Here is a 24,245-nt window from a genome sequence, read left to right on the forward strand (position 1 = left end):
ACCCATGTGAATTAATGTTGTGTTCAGGACACGTATGTTAGAGGGGAGAGGAGGCTAGAGGGAGCTGTTTTATTCCACCTGGGCCTTGCACCATGCAGTATTGGGCTCTGTTGTATCTACACAGAGCCCTGGTAGTGGTATTAATATCGTCTGCTCCATTCTGCAAAGTAATGGAACTGTGTTTGAATACTGTATTGATTTTCTGGAACTGCATCACAAATATGCTTCTGGCAACACACTGCATTCTGACACGCTTCTGTGGTGGCAAGTAGTGGTGAATGCCAGTCATCATTAAAAAAATTAGTCTAGGGAGACACTGTTTAAACATGCAATAGATGATGCAGGATTGCCAGATAAAGCATATATTGACATTTCCGGTATCTAGTCATAATTTTTTATTTTTTTTTTTAAAGCTACAGATATCAAGTTAGCTAACTTAAGCAGTTCGCATCACTCGTTTTGACTGATGGCTTTTACCTGCATAAAGAGGGAAGAACTTGAAATACATAGCTCCTCTCAGGTTTTTCTTCCTCCATATACATGCAAATGATTCGCAGGAACTGTTTTGTCCATCTTTGTGGCTGTATTCTTTGTCAACATCTCGAGTGTTAAGTTTTCACTGAGCTTGCCACCAAAAGGTGGGAACAACAGAAGATGGAGGCTGCTTTTTCCTGTAGTCTGCTGCAGCACAAACATTTGTGCAGTGAGTCACGTCAGTACTGTAACCTAACTGACTGCATGGCTGTACAAATACGAGGGTTGGCACAAGGGAGGTGCCATTACAGATGGGATCTACCTACCTTTTGCTACAGCAGTGTCTGTCTATTCTGGCAGGAAGCATTCCAAAAGATCCAGACTCAGAGCTATCCCTGTCCGAGTTTGCTCTTCAGTTTTGAAGCTCAGGTCTGGAAAGGTTTTTTTGAAACTGTCTACGAGGTTGAGTCTCAGCTTGTTGAGAAATGGCATTTTTTCCCCTTTCGATAGTGTCTTTCATAGTAAAAAACATAATAGGTAATATTGCTATTATTTAGTTTAGAATTTGTTTAGAATTTGGGTTTTTAAAATGCTTTTAAATGACTTATTCTGTAAATAGTATGCTATAGTCTTGAATCCATAGTTAATCTTGAAGATATTCTTGTAACAGGACATATAATGAGATCTTCCTTGAGTTTTGAAAACTGAAGAATGAGCTTTAAATGGTCAACACTTTACAGTGAAGTGTTGGTGAAATAAATCATCTTTGACATGTATTCTCGCAATTCCTACTTCTTGTGCCTATTCTTTTCCAGCAGTCTTCTAGCCCTGGCTTGTCTGCACAAAAATCTGAAAGAATGTACTGTCTGATATTGGAGAAACCAGTGTTTCTCCAACATATGACTTATTGTGGAGTATGCAGCCCTGTCAGGGCTTTTTGGGTATGAAGTGTTTTCCATACCAACAACAATGAGCGTATGGAAGAATATATGCTGTGTAGCTCTGTTGTCACATCACTGCATGCAGTAACTGAGGTTCTAAGCAGCTGTTTGGCCAATTGACTTTGAAACTGGTACACCTGTGCTTTTGCACTAGCTGTATTTTTCACTGACTTATGTGTGACTAAAAGAGTTAACCTGCAATTAGACAGGAACAATTTCTCTTGGATTAACTTACTTTCAGCTTCTGGATACTGATTTCCAAGTGCTTTTTCAACATCCAAGTATATGTTCCTCCCATGTCAATATTTGTTCTTGTTCTTGTACAAAACATGGAAGGATTTCCTGTGTCTGCTTTAGCAAGCCTACTGCCCAGGCACCCAGAGCTCTCTGTGTCTAGACATATGTAGGAACTGGGTTCCTACGTGGAAATGATTGGCAGTGCTTGGGAATAGGTGGTGTCCTGCTGATTTGAGTCCTAAGTAGGCTTGGTTCTTCAGACGCACTGCACAGCTCAGATGGCAGCATGTCTGGCTATGCACAATAGTGAAACTCCCAGGATCTTTGGGAATTTTTCTGGAAAAAGACACAGGTGCTGAAGCACGTGGTTAAGTAATGATCCGTTTTGATGGGATTTCTGTGAAATGTGAGCACTAAACTCTAGATTCCCTAAGTTACCTCACATGTGAATGCAAATGCTGCCCATGTCTCTTAAAACAGATCTTAATGGGCCACGCAAGATCTGAGATAATTTTTACTGGTAATTATATATTTGGTGACCTTAAATGTGAGATACATCTTTTAAAAAAATCCTCCCTTTTTGTCCACATTGATTATGAATTTTTAAAATCAGGTTGGAACAAAAGCTAGAATAGTTCTATTACTGGGATGGATTAAAGGGCATTATCAGGGCCTTTTCTATAACATCTGCAACTTTTATTGTTAGCAGGATTTGAGAATTAATATTATTCTGGAGAGAAGTTCTTAGACAAAGGAAAACAATCTGCTACTTTCTCCATTGTTCTTATGAAGAAGAATTTTACTTAGCATGAAAATATATTTAAAGAGTCCTTCTCTTCTGCTCCTTAGTAACAACCTTAAATCCTAGATTTAAAGAATACTACTGCTCTTGAGTGCTCAGAGATGGACATGGTAATCCTCAAATCACTTGCACTAACTCAGCCTTTACAGATAGGACCCAAGTCTAGATCTTGTAAAGGTTACCCTCTGTTCCACCTTCTTGCTTGTCTTGTTGCTCTGCTACTTCTGCCACTGGCTATTGTTTTTGTAAAACTCAAGGCTTTGCTGATTCAGAGGACTTAATTGTCACTTAGAGCAACGTGTAGGATGTTGCATATGTTTCTGGAATAATTTGGAAAAGAATAGTTGACATCCTGGCGGGAGGCTTCTGTCAAGGAAGAATATTAAGTGTCAACACCATGTTCAAGTTCAAAGTGGTTTTACAAAATCCAACCATCCAAGCGGTTCCGCAACCTCAGAAAATGCTATTTATGTAGTGGGAACCTGGAACAGAGGTTTGATTTGATGTCCTGTATGGCTCTGCACAAATCCTAATGAGTCTCTTCAGACCCTTAAAATTGCTGGCTTGATGATCCTGCAACTTGCACGTGACAATACTTTTCTGAAGTCCTTGAGGAAGAATATGGGTGGAATTTACGCAGTGATTAAGATACAGATTTTTGTCTTCACTCTGTGCAAGTCCTGCTAGCTTCCTCATTGTAGAGGAGAAATACTGGGAGGGATAGAATGATGATTTCAGACTGCGGGTAAGTTAACTGATTTTTGAAAACCAGATCATTGAATGGTGCCTCATATGAATACCGGTTTTGCAGCAAAGTATGTGACTGTGTGCTGCTATAAAGAACTGGATGATAACACACAGTTTATGATTAGCATTGCTGGTTATGATCATGAAGTGAAATTTCATCTTTCACATTTGAAAAATGCAGCTAGCATTCTTCTATGAGAAGCTTGTATTGAACAAGAAATATCCCTAACCAGAGTGACACAATAGCAGTTAACCTTAATTGAAACTTGACAGTCATGGTGACCTGCTTATGCCACCTGACACCTTAATGAAGGCCATTAGAAGAAAGAAAAAAGACAAGGATTCTAGTTTCAGATACCAGTATGCTTATAAACTAATATGCTTGTGTGCCAGAGGTTTGGGAAGCAAGTGGTCATGATCAAACTTCACACAGAGCTGATTAAGTAATGATTAAAACCGATACTTTAACTGGCAGATACAAAATTTTTCTCTAAATCATCTTGTCTTATATGTATGCCATTCATCTTCCTGAAGAACCATTCTTCTTGATTGGCTTGTAAACACTGAGGGTTTTTTGCAGTTCAGTGTGGTATTAGTCCTTCCTACTCATGGCATTCTATTTACTAGGTTAAGCAGTCATATATTGTTGTAAGTATTCTTTTTCTAAACACAAAACCTGTTAGAGAGTGGGAAATGTCAGTTTCTGCTACATGGACTTGTATTTGATGCTTCAGTTAAGCCTCCTTTGAGAGTAAACGTGTGAGCACCTAAGATCTCCAGTTCGGGAAGACTATACCACATTTAGCATACATGAGTAAAATGTTTTTAAATACAGCTTTCTACTTCCAACAAGTAAAGTAACTTCCATCTGGGTAAAAAGCCCTGATACCTACCTGCTATCTTGGGGTTAGAACTACAATCATTGTAGGTGCCTTTCTGAAGTATAAGCTATATTTTGAAGTATGCTTTGCAGAGTGATTGATAACCTAGTTCCAGTACAACTAACACATAATACTTTGTCTTTATCAGCCTCCACCAGCGCAATCAAAGCAAGGGCATGAGCCATCAGTGAAGAAATGTTCCTTTACATTATTTGGGTAGCAATATCCAAGGGTAGTACTGATACAGCCATTGTGTTTCCAGCACGGTCGTCTTCCCTATGAGCTGCTCATCAGTGAGATAGCCTGGTCCAGGCACGGCCGTTCCTCTCCAGCTTTGGGGCCCATCCCCACGGCACAGCACTTGGCACAATCCCTTAGCTGACATTTACTGTGCAGACCTGCATACCTGTTCCCATGTCCGGGCTGTGCAGGGCACCATTTGCTCTGTGCACAGTGTGTGGTCATACTGATATATTCAAAAACGAATTGTGCTCTGTATGTTTGTTGTGAATCTCACCATTATGGTGGGAAGTTGCCTGACAGAGCAAGGCACGTCATCGGGGGAAACAGGATTTGGAGCCGTCCTAGGAGAGCCTTCAGTAATCTGATGAGCAAACTGCTGTGGAGCCCCATCAGGAATGATATTCGGGTGTCCTGCCTTAGGAGGAGTCTCAGAACATGTTTGGTATATGTGTGGTGTGAACAATCAGGGAAGCCAAGATATGTCACTTCCAGTTACAGCTCAATATAGGTGCAGCCACTGCTTCCAAAATTCAGTAGCGTTTACTAGGCCGTAAGTTATCAGAAGGGAGCAACTTGCTGGCACTGTAATGGCATGTTCAGAGTGAATTAAAGAGGCTTTATAGTTCTCACAGTGCTCAGTGGGATGATTCAAATTGATTTGTTACTTATGAATATAAAATTAATTTGTTTACCTTTCTAGGAGTCTAATTCAGTTCCTTGATACAAATGAAATAATCCAATTCTCATCTTGTGATGTGGACCAGTGATTCTTTTTGAAAGTTAGCATGCAGCTGTAGCAGTCTGGATGGGATTGCAAATTGTTTGAAGATCAGTTGATGGTGATAGTGATGAAATGCATGTTTATTTGGCCTGGTTCATTCTGCTCACTCCATATGTAAGTTCTGATACTTCCACTGGTGCTGCTGCAAGCGTGACTTCAGCTTTGAGGTGTCTGCAGTCAACGTGCAGGTTGTGCTAATGGTTTATTTCAGGCTGTTTATTTCTGAGGGTTAAGTGTAAAAGCTCTCAAAACTGACTGTTAACTGACAACTTCTTAAAGTTAAGTAAGGGGTTTGTGGGTTTTAAGCTGGAAATGAAAGGAATGAAAAGTGCCAGGCCCACTAAAATGAAAAGGATTTTCACATGTAGAAGGCATGTCAAGATTAGTAACTTGGCGATGTAGAAAAAGGTGAGGTGGACTTGGTTGATGGGGTGAGAAGTGGTAAGGAGGTGTGATCATTCCTGTATGAAGACCTACAAGGAAGCAAGATGGAAGTTTAAAGGCAATAAGGAGGGTAATTAAAAATGGTAAGAAGCATTGCAAGGAAGCATTGCTAAAGACAAGGTCCCAAGTGAGGAAACTTTATTTTGCTACAGAAATATGTAGCAAAAGACTCGAGACAAATTTCAAGTGTCTCATAATAAACAAAGAAGATATATATTCCTTGGTTTTTCTGTTGTGAACAAGTTGCTGAGAAATCTAGTCTTTAGAACAGCAAAATTATGAGTAGTATTAGTTGAGTGTTGTCTCTCAAAGTCAAAGATGATTGGAAAAACAGCAGTTGAACTTAACATCATCTAAAAATACTGATTTTTAAATACTATCACCATTTACCATATAATTGCTGATTATCTCAGTGGAAACACATGATGAATTGATTCTATGATTTTGCCTTCCTTTATTTCTTTTTAGGTTCCAAAATTTTCATCTGTCTGTTGTCAAATGCCCTAGCTTTGTCTCTGTTGCCTCATACCTGTGAAATACAGCCATCAGTACAAAAGTTCTTGTCATAGGCAATGATGAGACTTGATGGAGCGCACAAAATCACACTAAATGTCAAATTAGAAAGTACTGCATTTGCATTCCTTCTATTCCTTCTATTCCTTTTTAGGTTCCAAAATTCTCATCTGTCTATTGTCAAATGCCCTAGCTTTGTCTCTGTTGCCTCATACCTGTGAAATACAGCCATCAGAACAGAAATTTTTGTCATAAGCGACGATGAGACTTGATGGAGCGCACAAAATCACACTAAATGTCAAATTAGAAAATACTGTGTTTACGTTCTCTGTGTTTTATGGAAGTTAAGTTAATGTAGGATTGCCACTATTATTTCAGTGCTCTGCATGACTGCATGTCCTAGTGCCAGCCCTCTGTTCTTGGCTCCTTCTTGCTGCGCTAGCTGTGCACAGTGACACTTGTCAGTGCTGCTGAAGGATTTCATTACGGCAACTAAATTGATCTAACCAAACTTTGGAACAGAGGGTGTTGAATTTTGGGCAGTCTTGTGCTTTCATGTTGGGACAAAGCAAGGGGTTTTCAGTCTGTCAATTGTTTGAATGTGTTACTCTGGCTGGCACTTCTACCACTGCTGTCTTATCACCCTTATATCCCACCAAACAGTATGATTAACATCGAAGAGTCTTCATGTGCTTGCAGGGTGCTGTTTTTCCCCATCTGTGCCTCAGCAATAGCACCTAAATGGCCCCATCCAGTCTGGCTTAATTCTCACCTTGTTTAGTCAGCATCAATCGGTCTAATTAGTTGTGAGTGGCATTAACAGCCCTTCTCACAAACTGAAAATTGTTTTGCAAAGGAAAGTTTTGAACTTTAGATCTCAAAGAGTCCATGAACTAATTTGAGGGTATCTGTGAAATGTGACAAGGAAAACATGCTGGATGGGAACAGGCTTGCATTCTGGAGATTGCAGTAGATTGAAAATCGTGTCCCATCTATAGCCTTCCTCCTCATCCTCCTTCTCCATGCCCCTGGAAAGGAGAGCACTGCTGGGCCTGCTTGTAAAGCAGGGCTCAGAGTCCTGGCTCACCAGCAGCATCTCTGGATCCCAAAGCAACTTTGTGCTCTCACCCTCTCTGCTTCTATGTTTGGAGAGCTGTGCTTGTTCTGCTGGTACAGGGTTTTTCTTTCTTTTATCTTCGGGGGTTTTTTTTGTTAAAACTGTAGGTCTTGTAATGGTTCTGAAGACTATAGATACTGTTCCTGAGGACCATGTCTAGAAAATGTCTATTTATTTAAACTTGAGAAAAGTGGTGGTGCAGAGGGCAGGAAACTAATTTACTCGTTGTGTGACCGTGTGTTAAAGTGCTGTGCTAAGTAGCAGTAGAAGTTCAAGCTGAAGAGTTAAGCTGCTTTATGTTCTCCCTTAAAATATTTGCATGAGTTCTGTAAGAGTAATCTGACTGACATATGCTCCATTGCATAGGAGATTTTAGATGTAGATTGCAAAGGAAAGATTGCCTCTGTACAGAGATTATCAAGGAACTAGGGGAATTAAAAGGGAAACCTGGCTATCAATTGCTTTTGGACCTTTCTAAACTTTTTTTCCTAACAGGTATGAAAGACATTATTTCTTCCTTTGCTGCATTGTGCTGTGTATGCTTCATTCCTCTCATTTCTGTTCATGTTGCAAGTGTGGCAAAGTTGCTTTTCCATGCTGTAGAATGGAGGGAAATGAGTATTTTCAGACCATTGCCTGCCTGTTTCTTATTCCAGATGCAGCTTAGCTTAGTTTACTGTATGTAAGGGCTGTTGCAGGAATGTTAACATCTACACTACTTTCAGAAATGTCTCCTTAGCCTGTTGTTTCAGGGTTCTTTGTTCATGGAATAGAACCTGACATTAGGTTGTTTTTCTGTTTGCTCCTGGTTAACACTTTCAGTGACTAGATGTGCAAAATAGCTATACATCTTAAACTTAATTGTCTAGTCATAAAGACAGAAGAACTCCTCTCTTGACTTCCTTGACAAGGATTTTTGGACAGAGCAAAATCCAGGAATAAAATACAACTTTGGATCAATTTTTGCTATAATGATTACTTAGTATTTTCACTATAGGTAAATATCTATCCTAAAATTCAACTTAACGTAGTTTAGCTGCTCTTAAGTCATTAAAAGCTGCTGATTAGTTCTCTCCAATCTTGTAATTTAAAAACAAATTTAAGGTAAAAGTTAATTCAGAGATACTTTTGTCCACTTACTTGCACAATTTAGAGGAACAATCACTTAGGTACCTAGAGAAATTCTGAAGATGCCTATATCCCTGGAATAACTTAATAAACTGAAGTGAGAAGCGTGAAGATAAAGCTGAGTACTTGTCCTAGGTAATATGCTTTTTGTTGTCTCATCTGACTCCCAAAGCTCTCACTTGATTCATGGTATGAAAATGAGCTTTTGAAGGTTGGATGGAAGGAGGAAAAAGGAAAACCTTAGAGATGGACCTTCATGTAGCTCTAGGAGGAACTTTTGTAGTCAGTGATAAATTCTTGGTGTGGGTGTTTCCTGCAACACTTTGGCTGGTTGCCTACCTGCAGAACTGGACAGCATGTGATAGCTGGGGGCATTGGAGAACAGGCATTTCTTAAAAACCCACAGAATTATAGAAGTGAAAACAAATCCAGTGTTTATCTGTTTTTCTTCCTTTTTTTTAATCAGGTTAACATTGCACTGTACATAGCCTTCAGGTACCTTTTTTACTCTTTAGCAGCAGTAGATCCATGTTTACTGACATTATACCACAAATTTAAGAGTTTTGTTGGGGTTTTTTCCTTGCTCTAGAATGTAAGCCTTAATTTTAAGTAGTATCTGTTTTATTCTGAATATAGGAGTTTGCATCTTAACTGGCAAATGTAATTCAATGTGTTCTATTTTGATCAGGACTTTTAGGGTTGTTGACTCTGCTTGTTAGAGCTCAGCAGGAATGCCTTTACCATCTTGGGAGCCCCCGAAGACAGCAGTGCTAGACTGCAAGCTGTTCTGTGCAGTTAGGAGGCAGACTTCTAGCAGAGGTTCAGCATGGTGAGGACAAGCAACTAGAGAGATACTACCTAGGTAGCAGGATGAAATGCCTGAGCTACAGGTGTAACTGTGACTCACATCTAAGTAAGCCAAATTTTACTGCAGAATCCCGTGCCCTATAACCTGTTCTTTCTCTGAAGAACGTGCATATGTGTTCATGTTTCAGTTTTTGCTTTATGCAATTTGTGAGAAAGCAAAACATGGGGGTTTCCTGTTGAACTGGACATTGAACATATCTGGTAAGACCCATCTGATTTCAGTGTATCGTGGATGAATATGGTCCATTGCTTGTTTGAAGGAAAATGAACAGATGGTGTCATTCAGATTTTCACTGTATTCTGAGAAATAGTAGTGCAACTAGAGAATTCACTTAAGTCTTCTCTACTGGTATCTCAAATTTGCTCTGGAAATTAAGAAAAAATTTAAAACATCTGTCATGCAGTGAAGTTAACACTGACCTACCGAAATAATTTATTCCATCAATCTCATGAATTTTAAGGTAATATGTTAAAGCCTTCCCCACCTGATGTTAGGCATCTGAAGATGGGATGAAACAAAAGACAGTTCTTGGCTTCTGAGTGCTTTTGCATTTTCTGTGCCTTGTAATATGGTGGGGGCCAAGGAGGGCTGCGAGGGGGTTGTTCCTAATGCAAGATATTGAGGAGAGAATCTGTTTGCTTGGTGTGCTCAAAGTATGCTAACTGAATTAGTGATCAACTTTATTATTAACACACTTTGTAATATCTTTGAGGTGGATATATTTGTGTGTGTAAAAACACTGATCAGAGCATGTCAAAATGAATGTGACGTTAAGGCCATGAAGGCAAGCAGGGCAAAGAAGAGTATTGGAGACAAATATTTAGGGGACAGCTGTTTAAGGGACCCTTGTTCCTGATGTTTTGTAGGGTTTCACAGTCAGTGAAATGCCTGAACAGGAGTACGAGTGAAATAGATTGGAAAAGTGTATTTTCTAAGAGGGAGGGTGCCAAGGAAGAGTTTGTCAGGTCAAATGAATGACTTGCAATGAGGCAAGAAGGTAGGTCTGAGAGACGGATCAAAGACAGGTCACTTGGCTGCTGGTCTAAGACTCACTCCATTTTCCTGTGCCTGGGTCTGCCAGCACAGGCAGCGTCCTGTCCTGCCACCACCACTGTCCCAACAATAAACTCATTGTGCCTGGCTTTTCTTGTCCTCTGGAGAGTGGGAACCTGAGCACTGATTTGTCCTGTGCTTGGCAACTCTGCCAGCTTCCATGCTGTTGATGTTACTGAATTTGTGAGACTGTAATCTCTGTGCTGTGCTACAGTTAATTTTAAATCTGTGTTGTGGAAGAAGCTCTTTACTATTCTAAAGTTTACCAATAACTACTATCCTTCAGTGGTCTCTTATGAATGGGAAGCTCAGATAGAAGAGGAATAAGTTTAAATTAACTTTCTCATTGCTCTTCATAATTATGTTTTTTGGGTTTTGTTTGTTTATTTGGTTTAATAGCAAGAGCCTTATTTCCCAAGGTATGGTAATCCTAGCTCTTGCGATTTTATGTGATTACTATAAATTTTAAGTGCTGTCTGCAGTTGTCTTACAGTGCCTACTTGTAGGATACTTCTCTGCCTTTCTTCTCTCCCTTCCTCCTCTGGAAGGTCTCATGTACGGGCTTCGTGAGCATTTAGTTGATATTGGCACATAGAGAGTGGTTCATTTTTTTCCCAAATGGACTATTTTATAGGATTACATGCTCATAAAGATGCCATCCACATCAGTGGGTGTGCCAAAATGTTATCAGAAGGAATCAATTTCAGAAATGTTTTCTGCCTTACATTTTGAAGTTACCTGCTTTCCTGACTTGCGTCCTGTGTCCTACAGAAACTTTTATTCATTGATACAAGTAATCATAAGTAGACAGTTTTTCTACTAATGAAAGTCCATAATCGCTGCCTTCGTTAGAGTTCTGTCTACTCATAGGTGTCAAATTTAGCCTAGCTTGTATAAAACTATATTATTTGCACCTAGCTGTATACATACGTGTTTTGCATATACTTCTTAGCTCATAGTAAAATGTTTTTGGTTTTGTTTTTTTAAAGCCTAGGGTTTTAAGGTATACAAATATAGCGCAACTGTTCCCCTTCCTGACTGAATAGCTCTCAAATTTCAACTAGTCTTTATAGGGACATTGACATTTCAGTAGATTTCTGAGAATTTGATGAAAATAAAGAGTCAGGTCAAAAAGAGTGCTTGTTGAGAGAGCAAGAGCTCAACTCCTGATAATCACAGAGGAATCTCTTGGGTCAGATGTTCTGCCCCAAAATGCAGGAAGGTTTCAGGTGGAAGTTTCCTTTTGTTAGATACTGGAGGTCTAACTCTGAGTTAGAATTTTGTTTTAGACCAATTTTTATTAATTCTTCTATTTGTACAAATACTTATTAAAAAAAACACAACTTGGTAAAGAAGAGGAAAAGGGGTTGCCATCATCACCAACAGCTCCTTATTAAATGAACAGTGTGGGACGGTGTGATATGCTGTCTCTTTAGGATGATACAAAATGATGCAGATGTAAAATTGGATGAATATGAAGTTCTTGGTCACATTTCCACTGGAATGGGTACTGTGGTACTTCTGTTACATCTAATTGTCTGCCTTCACTATAAGCAATACCAGTGCTCTGGAGTCTTTTCCTGTAGGCTGTTTTCCAGGGACTTTTATATGAACCCATCACAGAACCATTTCTAGTAGTAAACAGCTTTTATAACTTGCACAGTATCTTAGAGCATGTTGTGATTTCCCATTCACTGGACTAAAGCTACTAAGTCAATTCGAATTCTGAAACCAGCTATGGTTTAACATTAGTGTCACCATTGTGCAGTGCAGTGTAAGAGGGGAGTCCAGCAATGCTTTTGCTTATTTGTATACCCTTTAATGTTAGAAGCCATTTCATTGATTCAGTGGGGGGATTGCCGTTATCTTCTAAAGTTAGTTGACATCTAAGGAACTTTAAAAATCTACTGTTTGAATAATTCTTCAGTATTTTCAAAGTCTGACCTATAATTTCATAGGGTTGGAATTACTTCAAACCATGTTTTATATTTCTGCCATCTTTGAAACTTCTTTGTTCACGTTTAAGACTAGAGCTAATGAACAAAAAACATGGATGAAGAAGCATAGATGCTGTAGTGTGGGCAAAGGTGGAGGGGAAGGGGCAGAGTTTACAGGCTGGGGTTTGAACCTTTCCTTCCAAAAAATAGGCAGTACTGGGCATCAAAATGTCTATTGTAGATTTATAAAAATAAATATTAAAAACATAGGCTACAGCTTACCCTTGGAAAAGCAAAGTGTTGGAGCTGGCCAAGCTGATTAAGCCAACAGGCCTGGCAGCTGTCTGGTGGCATATCAGCAAGGCCTTGTCTCCTCCATCACCCATGACAAAACACTAATTTCATAGAAATGTAAATACGAGCAGATCACTAAATGATCTTCTTCTGACTTCCTGTACCTTATGTCCATTAAATACTGTACGATACCTGATTTCAGGCTGAAGCATGTTAGTTGGTCAAAACTTCAGATCCTTGAAAATCTAATGTACAGTATGTAATAATGTTTCTGTCAAAGTTAAATGCATTTTTTACTTAACTTTATAGGCTTAGTGAAAGTTTATAGATAATTTTTCTCCCTTCAAATCCTGAAAAATTGCTGGTGTTATTTGTGATGGTATGCCAACTCAGAAATAGTTGAAGATCTAATACCAAAAGCTGATTGTTAAATGGGAACAAAACAGTTTAGAAAAAAGCTTGGAGGCACTGCTCTGTGCAGTATTATGTAGCTATAGAACATATTCTGTAAAGTAAGCCATTGAACTTTATAGGTAAATGGGCGCATATATGCATTAACTTCTAACTAAATACAGAAAACTTACCAAGCCTTTTGAGAACAACTCCCTATGCTTTTGCTGACCTTGAGTAAACCTGACTCAAACCCAGAACATAACAGCAAAAGCAGGTCTAAGAATTTAAGTGTAAAACTAGATAAACTGCTCGTGGTATGGGAGAGATTTCGATCTGGTTGCTTGATTGTAACTTCCACTTTTTTTACTATCTCAAAGCTTATTTTGAGCCATTAAAGTTGTTATTGTGTGTATGTAATACAGAAAGCAAAATCTTAAGATGTACTCATTTCACAAGTATGCTGAGTATGTTTTGTTCAAGTACTTTATAATTTTAATTTTTGTTTCAAGATGGAAGTTGTCAGCCACTTTCTGTCCAGAAAAAGATTTTATTTCAGAACGGTTTCCATACAACAAGAAGCCAATGTTATGCGATACTGTCCCACAAGCTACCATGTCCAGTATTTATCAAACTTGAGAGCATTTTTAGGAATAATGAAAATTCCGTGTTTTTCTGTTGCTTTGAATTGTGTTTGCAGGGCTTGTTGACTCAAACTCCTGAGAAACCATTGTCCATGTTTGGATGCCATAGTTGACAAATGAGTTTTGACTACAGCTGCGCTTTTAATCGCTCTCCTCATTTCTTTTCAGGGATCTCTCCTCAAGCTGCTTAGAGTTACAAAAGCTTGCTACAGCTTTAAAAACAAGCTAGGGAGAGTATTTTTTAGAACTGTAGCAGGGCATTGGGAGAAAGCTGTAGTCTTGGTATGCTGTCATTTTGAAAAAGCAAAAAGGTCTTTGTCCTATCCTAAATCTGAGGATAATCAGCAAATGCCTGAGAGATCACGCAGAGGATTCATGTTGCCTGATATGGGGAGAAATTACCTTGGATGACAGATATTATAGAGGCTCAGAACTCACTGTGTGCAAAATTACCACCTGCAAAAACATGCGTGCGGTGCCTACTGAGAGAGTTTGCAGTCCTTAGGACTGCCAGAGCGTGTGCTGAGCATGCCGGCTGCCATGTGGCAGGGTCTGTAGTGCCCGTGGCTGTAATGGCCTGAGGGCAGCACACTTTTTGTCCGGTCTCCACTGAGGGTAGGGAACTTGGAGTGTGGTTGTACTCCAGTTCTGAGCACAGAGGTGCTGTCCTGTTTTTGGATGCACAGGGCATCATCTTCCTCTGACATTCTGAGACTGAAATCTGAAGGGTGGGATCTTGCTCTATCTGCAACTTGCAAATGTGATGAAAAGGATTTCCAAGGCACATTTTGTTGCACTTGTCTTGAAAACAGTCTTGTATGTGGACTCCATGAGCATCAAAACCAGTAAGTCTGGATAATGCACTTTAGACTTTTTAAGATCCATATCAGGGAAATAGAAATTGCTGAAACGATTGACATAAATGTTCATTCTCACGGAATTTTCATTACTTGATAGATACTTTAGAGCTATCAAAGCTGAGCTGAGTAGGAGGACCCCATCACACTGGACCTGCTTATTCATCCCCTTTTGTCCAACTGGTTGGAAAAAATAGCTCTGCTTAGAGATTGAAAACTTCTAGTGTATTTGAACACTTTGGGGATCTGAGAGGCTTTTATATAAAGTTTTAGGTCTATTTTTTTTGTTTGTGGCAAGGAGGGAATGTCATGCACCACAAAACCATTTTGATTCAGGAAATTTAATTCCATTTAGTTTATTGCCAATGAAGATGAAGACAAACAATTAAATAAACACAGAAGACACACCTCATCTTCCCTGTGGACGCCTCTCCAGCTCCTCCCTGGTCTCCCTTCCCCTCACCACAGGTGGCACTCAAAAGATGGTGGTCAGTGCCTAAGGTGGCTCCTTTTTCGTTTTTTTACTCAATTCCTCCATGGGCCACAGTCCCCTTAGTGTTATACCTGCTCCCGTGTCTGCTTTCTGCTCCTGCTTGGGCAGCCCTTTGCTCCAGCCCCTGCTCAGGTGTCATCTCCTGTGTCCCCTTTTTTCTCCAGCCCCAATCCTGGTCTGCTCTTGTGTCTGCACAGGGCAGTCCCTGACCTCGTTCCACACGGTGCAGCACCCTCCCTACCAAAACCCTGTCAATTTATGCAGTATGCATAAATTGTCAAACTGTCAAAGTATGCAGGGGAAGGGGGGGTAATTTTAAAAAAAATTTTTAGCATCATTAACACACCGTAAGGGGAGGCAAGTAGGACATCAACTAATGTTGTAGAAGTTCATACCTTCTTTTCAGTGGCCTTGTTGTTTTTACAGTGACTAAGACAACAGAATCCTGGCCTTGAAGTTGTAGGTATTATGGCAATGAAAATAACTTTGTAGTCATGGTAAACAACAACATGGTAAAAAACAACAGTGTGGGTAAAGAAGTAAGAGGAAGGAGGTCTTCAGCACTAGTGTTGGCATGATCTGGAAGTACCAGGCGCATCAAAGAATAGATACTTTTTTAAAAAAAAGGCAAATAGTAATTATGGATTAGCAAGGAAAGTTCCTTCTAACCTTCTGTAGTAACTTAAGCTTCTTTTGTGAAAGCTTTAATTAGTCTAACATACGGAAAAATGAAACCTGAGGTTCTTATATTCAGTAGTCTGCATATTTTTGAAAAGGATGTGTTAAGATGTCAGAATGGAAAGAGTGGTTGAAAACACTGTTCATTTAACTGTTAGGACACAAGCTTTTCTCGTAAGCCTAGCCGAGGACTGATCACATATCAATGAATGGACTTCTGTATCAGTGATGAAAAAAACTCATGTGACTACCTGCTTAAGTGGCACTTCTCATGCTTCTTTAGTCCTCACATTGCCACTCAAGTCCAGGAGGACTTAGTACTTCTTTCTTTTTAGTCTGGGTTTGCCCATTGTGATGTTGCAGTCTAAGCCAATTAAGAACAGCAGCATATTAGCCTTAATGCTTCTGCCATGCCTGAGCGGACATTTCTAATAGTCAAACTGTGTTACTATGGCATTCTTGTTAGTTTCTTTTCTTTTTGTTCAGCATCAGGATATTTCTGGTAAAATGAATGACTTCTCTTTGTAATTAGTGATGAGTTCTTGTCTTAGTTCCTATTAGTATCTTTAATGAATACTAAATACTTTCTGGTAATGAAAGAACTACAAGAGAAAGCTGAAAGAGGAAGAGAAGAGAGGGAAGAGTAAGGAACTGGTAGGGTTTTTTTACAGGATTGTTTTTTCTTATTTAAAGCTGTTCTCTTCTTTCTATCTCAACTCTATGTAGGCAAAAGTAGATTTTTACATTTTTATATAAAAATATATATTAAACATAAAATATAATTTTTATATATCTTAATTGTCTGAGCACTTAGCAAGGGAAAAAGGAAACTATTCTCCTATTTAACTAACACTAATACTCCTGTGACTAATATTACTTCAACTGATTTAATTGAAACTTCTGGACTGGGAGAGTGTTATTGTCCTGTGTGGATAACGGAAGAACAAAAAGTTTGAGTAAAGATTGATTAGCTGAAGTTACAAATCTTGTATATGTTTTATATATTACCTTTTGTTTTGTTTCTGAATGTTTTACCAGCTGTAAAATTTAAGTAGCTCTATAGTATGTTGCTACAGAAAAGTACAGATGACCTAATGGTACAGCAGCTTCGAAGGACTTCAGTGGCACATCAGTGACTGATTCTATAACATATTTAGTCCTGTAGGCATAAGGTACATAACTTCCATTTGTTTGAAGAAATAATAATTGTAAATGTTCATCATCAAGTGTCAAAACGTTGGTCTAATTCTAGAGGCATCTGAAGTTTAGCGTCTTTGTCAGAAAAAAATTTCTAATTACCCCAGTAATCTGGCAAAACCATGTTTTATCCAACTAGTTTAACGAAGGGTGCTATGCTTTTTCCACAAAGTGTAGACAGCTTGTCACTCAGCAAAGCTGTAGGTTCAGTTAAAACATGGAAAGAAAAGACTGTAACTCTAGTTTTACCAGAAGCGATTAAAAAAGGGTAAGTAAGCTTCATTTACGCTCTTCCATACCTAACTGTAATGTCTATGCCAGACCCACACACGTGCCCTGCAAAGTGCTCTGGTTTGTCTTTGAGCAACACTGCTGAGCGATCAGCAGGAATATGCAGGCCACCTCATGAAACAAATTGAGGATATTTAGCTGGGACTGTGGAAGATTTTTGTTCTGACAGAGCAGGAGAGCAGCAACTCAGGGCTGAACAATCAGGCTTTTACTGACACTGCCACTTGCTTTAGTCGTATAGTTTTCCCCTACCTTTTACATATTAAAATCCTAACCTGTGGTATGTTGAAAGTCCCAGATGTGTGATATATACTGTACTGTGACAGAATTTAATATCAGTGCTGGTCAAATGTGTATTCATTAACCACACATCTACAATTTGGATTCAGCTCTTCTTTTGTCTTTTTAGTTAATGTGGTCAGAGCCTTTATTTTCTCCTCTCAGTGTCAGTCTTCATCCAAATAATTGTCAGGCTTCTAAGATTTTTGTTTTGATGGGCTCTTTAACTTTCCAGTTAAAGAACTGGTTGCATTATGGTACTATGCATCACATTACATTGGATATGCTTAGTTGGGAGGTAAATGCAAAACCTATCTAATATTGAAGATAAGAACTAAAGTTTAAGTATGGTTGAAGAAGTAATTGTAGATATTCAAAAGAGCAATAAGAATGAGTGTAAAGATTCTGTTAACAAAAAGGCTATAAAAGTCACCTTTGCATAACCTTTGTTTGTGTGTAAGGGATTGGGATCAGGAAAACAGCTACCCAACCTCCTATAGCTCGGTGATTTAGAAGATGAGTGCGTGCTGAGGGTACAGTGACATTTGTATGGAGGACTAGCATGTGCATTGATCCCAGTGCCGTGCCTTCCTTCTCCTTTAGCTTTCACTGAAACTCTCTGTTTCGCTGTCTGTTCTGTATCCTTTCTGTCACTTTTTCCAACACCCAACATAGGAGAACACCACATCTTCTGGCCGATGAGCTTCAAGGAGCCTTAACTCCCAGCTGAGTAATACGATTCTGCTGCTGAAAGCAGCTGGTCTCAGCTGCTTTTGCTGCCAAGCAGTAGAGTTATTTCTGAGAGTTCACATGTACCCCTTTGTAATGATGCCAGATTAAAACCCTTTGACTATGAGTACCCAAAATCCTATTTTTTTCTTTTGCTTTTATTTTGGGCAGAAAAATGTATTAAAAACTTACCTCTTAAAGGGAAATGAGGGCAGGGACAAAGGATATGTTTCTTCACATCCTGGAAATGGGAGGAAACAAGAGAGTCCAAAAACCTAAAAAGTGTAATCCAACTTAAAGGTCTGGTACTTAATATCTTTGGGATTTGATGGCAGCATTCCCTGAAGAATACAGCAATCTATTTGTCTCTAAAATGTAGCTAAATTTAAGCTGGCAACTATCTTAGTGATACTAAAGTATTTTTAGATTTCTGTGCAATACTATATGTCCTGGTAATGATCATGGGGAAAATAAGTTGTAAATTCGAAAGTACATTTTTTACCTTATATAATTTTATTTTCTAAGCAGTTAACTTCGAACCATGTATGTTATACATATTTAGTGTTGCTATGAAAATGTTCAGCTGTGAAGCTCCAAAGAGTGAGGGTTTCACAACACATGTTCCTGGCCCTAATTAATGTTAGTTTTAGAGTAATTGCATTGAATCAACCAGTTCAGTTTCAGATTATGGCCTAAAACTGATTAGAATAATCAGAGTATTAAAATATTTTTGAGAAGATGCGGGTTTGAAGTCATACACATTTTACAGTGTGCAGTGTAATGAGCTGAAGTTACACACTTATTAATGCCAGTTAGTTTAAAGGGATAGATGGAGGGTGAGGGCTGGGGAGATGATGGGACAGAGCTGAATCTATATTAGAGTTGTCTGTCTTTATCTGACTGTACAGCTGGGTGCTGATTTTTGCCTTAGAAGGCTTCCATTTTGCTTGCATATGTATGTTAATGCACTTACCTACTCTGTGCAGCAACATGTACAGAAGTTCTTAGGAAAAGTTTATCATGCAAAGCGAAATGTGTACATCCCAGTGGGCACAACTGGCAGATAACTTGTGTGCAACAGTATTACGTACAAATTAGATTCATGACTTTTATTCTCTGTCCTTCAGGGAACAACCCATATTCAGCACCCGAGCTCACGTCTTCCAGATTGACCCAAACACTAAGAAGAACTGGGTTCCCACCAGCAAGCATGCTGTTACTGTGTCCTACTTCTATGACAGCACAAGAAATGTCTACAGGATAATCAGTTTGGATGGCTCAAAGGTAAGCTTTATTTTGGAAAACTTGCTTGCTTCGTCAATTTTTGTGTTTATTTTCTAGTCTGATATGCTTCATGTATCTTCTCAGACATTTTTGTCATTATCTGAGCAACAGATTACTGACATGTTAAAATGGTAACATTGCTTCATTACATGTTTTAAATGCTTCATTATGTTTTAAACTTTTATTCGAAAATGCTATTTTCCATGCATTCATGTTTACTTTGATAAACTAATTGCTGAATTTAAGTGATGACCTGTTACTTAGTTAATATTACGAGCAGGCTAAAAAGACATTCCCTGTGAGATGCACTAAAAAGTACAGCTAGGGTTACAATAACCTGTTTGCATCTCTACATTCAATGATCTATCAATATCATTGGCTTCAGCATTATAAAGGACATCTGTTCAGTGCCCCTAATCACTTGGTAAATCCTTTGTTACGTAATCTTCCAATTTTTGCTGTAGAGAATGTGAGAATTCCTCCTAATAAAGCTCTCCATGGTAAGCTTTTCTCAAAACTTGATTTGGGTTTTTTTGGGGGTGTTTTTCTTTCTTCTTCTTTTTCTTTTTTTTTTTTTTTTAAATTCGGAAGGATAATGTGTTGAGCTGCTGTTGTAAGAAATTAATTTGACGTGGAGAAAATACTTGACTGTTCTTAGGTTTTTATAACCCCAAGTGGTTATAAAAACAGTAACTTTACAAACAGCATATCAGAGCACTCTGCAGTAAGGACATTAAAGATATACAGATTGTGTCAAAAGTTGTAATCCTTTCAAGGGGCTTTCATTTGCAACTTCTGGAGATGCATCAGTTCATGATGGTTGGAACTGAAATACTTTGTTAGAGCATAGCAGTATTCACAGAGATTTTGTGGCTGTTTATTGAAAGCTGAAAAATATTACCTTGCTTTTTTAAAAAAAATATCCAGACTATTGCTATTTTAAATGAGGAAGGAGAATTTCTATCATAAAGAAGTATATAGAAATAGATCTCATAGTCAAAGATCTCTATATGATACTACTTTTAAGTGATTGAGACTCTGGTATCAAAGTCTACCAGAATTTTTCCAAGTTTAAGTCTTACTTTGTTTCTTCCCTTCTCAGCCGTCCATCAAATGATTCTTTTAGTTCTGTCAAATAATTAAAATACCTTTTGTGTGACTCTTTATGTATAAAGACTTCGGGATTGGAACTAGATGCTGTATGAAATCAAGACTAGCAGTTGTAATCTGTGAGACCTTAACTGATCTGCACAGTTTACAAAATCCATATTCTGCTGTCTGCTGGGATTCCTCTGCCTTTGTCCAAAGCTGCAACTCCTGCAAAGTGGCTGCTGAGTTAAAATGTCAAGCAGTTGTTCATCTATTTATTTGTTCTTTTGTCTACTGCAGCATTTCCTCTACATTTGGAGTACTATTGGCAAGGTATAATGATAATGCAATCTATCACTTTTATTTACTCTCTCTGTGATTGCTGCAATCCTAATAATGTTATCATCCAAATGTTAGATGTCTGACTAAGATCTAGGATCCCAGTCGTGATTAAGAAAGACCCATTGTTTTAGGCATCACAACACTGCTCTGAAACATACACAGGTGAATAGCAGGGGGACCCATGGAAGAATTTTAAGGAGGTTTTCAGCATAATTCCCAGATAATTTTTTTATTTTAGTTAAAGCCCCATCTTTTTTTAATGTCTGCACATATACAATATAGTATGTACAAAGGGCTAAATATAAAGCATTCTTAAGTTTGGAGTGCATTCAAATAGTGAGTCTGCTATATGGCATACAGCTGGGTGTCAGTAACACTACTGGCATATGAGCTTGCAATGCCTTATGTTGTTGATTGGTCAGACAGAAGCGTTAAATTTGCAAAGGAGAAAAAGATATGCAATTTAATTCTCCCATTTTAAGTTTTGAAATGAAACTGAATAAAGATGACTTTGTGGGTTGTTTTTTGTATTTTGGGGGGGGTTTTGTGTTTTTTTTTTTTTTTTTTTAAAAAAAACAAACCCAAAGTTCACATTGACAATGTCTCAAATACCCATGTTGCCAGTGGCCAAAAACAGTTGTTGAACCATACTGGTTTTGAAGTTGTCGTGCACCTCCCTTGGAGGGAATAGATCCAACCAGGTTTTATTGTATACCTTGATGCTGGTGGGTTTTACAGCACCCTGTGGGTTTGTACAGTGGAGAGAATGACGTGCATGTGGCTACTCAGTTACAGCGGCTCAGGTGCTGAGCAGTAAGTCAGTAAGTGATAGCAACTCGCATCGCTTGGACTACAATAAGGAAAGTTTGAGAGAGATATACTTTAGATTTGAGTCATAATCCTATTTCTGTCCCTCACCTCTCCCTCTCTTTAGGTCAGTGGATTTCAGCAGGATTGCTGGATAAAATTTTACTTCTGTACTGATTGTCTGAAAGTCATTAAATCTTTCTCCTTGAAAACAAAAGGCCATTTTTTAAGACATGATTGTCACTCCCCTCTGTGGGATGCTATTGTACATTGCAGATTCCCACTTGAATTTGCTTGTGGGGGTCTTTGGTGTATTTTGAGAGAGAGGGTTTTTTTCCTTATTCCATATCAATGGGTCTATGAGCCAGATTCAGCTGAGATAGGTCCTATAGAAGCAAGTTCTGCTTATTTTTAATGCATTCTGTGTAATGTTGTTTTCTGAAGCTAGTCTCCTTTTAAAATACCTTGCACAAGAAATGATGCATCTCCCTCTAACTTGACTCCAGAAAATTATCTAGGACCATAAGGTGTTAAGTGTACAGGCCATACTTTATAGTCACGTGCTGTATCTGGATCCCTGTTGGCCATGGCAGGAAGATCCTGATGCAAATAATCTGATAGAACTCAAGGCTGGTTTCTGTGACCTCTTGAGTAAATACCTTTTATGCGACTTTTTCTCCTACCACTCTAGGAATCAAGAGAAAGCCTGAAAAATAAAATTTCTTATGCAATATGACATGACAACATTGAGCAGTTGTTGCTAAGGCTTTCAGTTCTCATTAATTATTTAGTCATTTCATAGCTCCTTAGAAAAATCTGGTTTAGTACTTCTTTCTCCTAGGTGATGGAAGGAAGCCTCCATTATTTCTCCGGTAACACTGCACACAGACACTAGGATTATTCCCAGAATCTTGCTGTCTTTTCTGTTCAATCTCTGGCAGTCACTGAGAAAAGAAAGGAGATAAGTAATGTGGTTCCTGCAGTACTAGTTAACTCTCTAATAATTTTTTCACAGATGCAAGATAGGAAAAAAAAACCCTAGTAATTTGTGCTCGTCTAAAACAAGAGAAGACTCTGGAAAAGAGTGGTTTTCCAGTCTGTAGGTTCCGTTAGCCTTGTATATATTATTTCTGAGTCAAGTCTCCCATCAGTGTTAGGGCAATAGATGATCTTTACATTTTAATGGCTGTTGTAAAATAAACTAGTCACACATTAAAGCGATAACCTGTTTAATGCTAAATACAGGTTTTAAGTAAGGCCTGTAATCACAGGTCTTCAGTGATCTTTCTTTGAAGAAGTTTGTGTCTTAATTATTATTGCCATCAATTTTAGTACTAGATCAAATACTATTTGACCACTGCTGTATATCTTGCAGCTGTTGGGTTTCCAGTCAGTAAAATGAACAGCTAAGACACATGCCCTATTTTCTCATAGCTAAACCAATATGAAAGGAAAACATGAGAGCTATTTTATTATTCCAACAAAATCTAAAGATAACAAAATCAGTTTTCTTCAAAAGCTAAATGTCTGCCTGTCAGATTGACTCTGTTCTGTTTTTAAGACATTCTTGTACATTTATACTAACAACATTCTTAAAACTTGATAAAATACTTGACACGTGTTATACTGGTAACTCGACAGTGAAATCTGGCGTGGAGGAGAGCAGTTAAAGCACTACCTATTTGAGTAGACAAGACAGGCTTAATTATAAATTCTAATTTAAAAAATAAATATTTTTTTAAAGCTGAAGATATAAAGGATTCATATCTAGTATTTTGCAGAAGTAGCTGACACTGTATCTGTGGTATGCTCTAGCATTGCACTTTTTAAAAGCATAATTAACTGAGCACGTGAGAGATCTAGCATACTAATGCTTTTAATTCAGAGAGGATTGGAAGCCTTGATTTCCTTGTAAAATTGGTAAATCTAATGAAAGGACTCTTTTTTTTGTATCACTGGGATCTGAATGTAGTCTTCCCAGTGAGAAGCTTGCTGTCTTTGGACTAATACTGCCCACTGGAGTGGAGCCACCTCATTTTTTTCTGCTGGAAAATAAAGGGAAGAGTCACAGCAACTCTTTCTCAATACAATTATTTTTTTAAAAGTTTTCTTCCTACCTTTCTCCCTTGCAAGGAAGCAATTTGACAGTCACTGTAACCCAGCCTAAATGCAGACTGCTGTCAAAACAGATACCCCATTCTGGTCCGGGCAGCCTGTTCTGGGCTGTCTGTTGTGCAGCCAGCCATGTGCTCAGCTGAAGCAGTGAGCAGTCTCAGCTAAAAACTCATTGGTTTCTCCAAGATTTTTCACTGGGTTAATTTGCAACCAGATATGCCACTGCCACTGCAGCAAATGCCAGTCCTTCAGGCTTTAAACCTGCCTGTTGCTTGGAGTTCATAAGTCCCTGTCCTCAGAGTCATCTTCTGCACTGAGGAAATTACATCCATGACATAATATGCACACTCTCAAATCTTTAAGTTCAAATTAGTCAAGCAATGGATTAAACTAGAGCTTCAGCAAGCTAGACAACATAGCTAGAGCTTGAGTTGGAGGAAAACTCTTTTCTACACTGTCACCAGGATATTTAATTTCAAACATACTACTGTTGACAGCTTCCACAGCAAGAGAGATTGAGCATTAAGTGAACTTGTACAGCTCTGTTCTGGGCTTCCACCAGGTTATTTCAAAAGTGGGCTTCCAGGCAC

The 24,245-nt window shown here is 38.6% G+C and overlaps 1 protein-coding gene across 6 annotated transcripts in view; it reads left to right on the forward strand.

Annotated features, from left to right (window-relative positions):
* Positions 1-24,245, forward strand: part of HOMER1 (homer scaffold protein 1) — a 114,329-nt gene that overhangs the window by 26,123 nt on the left and 63,961 nt on the right. For all 6 annotated transcript variants that reach the window (XM_072859055.1, XM_072859054.1, XM_072859053.1 and 3 more), the window contains one exon: positions 19,146-19,302. In XM_072859055.1, coding sequence (XP_072715156.1) covers positions 19,146-19,302 — 157 coding nt within the window. The remainder of the gene's footprint in view (positions 1-19,145; positions 19,303-24,245) is intronic.

The sequence above is a fragment of the Ciconia boyciana genome, chromosome 4 (genome assembly GCF_034638445.1).
Source record: "Ciconia boyciana chromosome 4, ASM3463844v1, whole genome shotgun sequence".
Lineage (NCBI taxonomy): Eukaryota > Metazoa > Chordata > Aves > Ciconiiformes > Ciconiidae > Ciconia > Ciconia boyciana.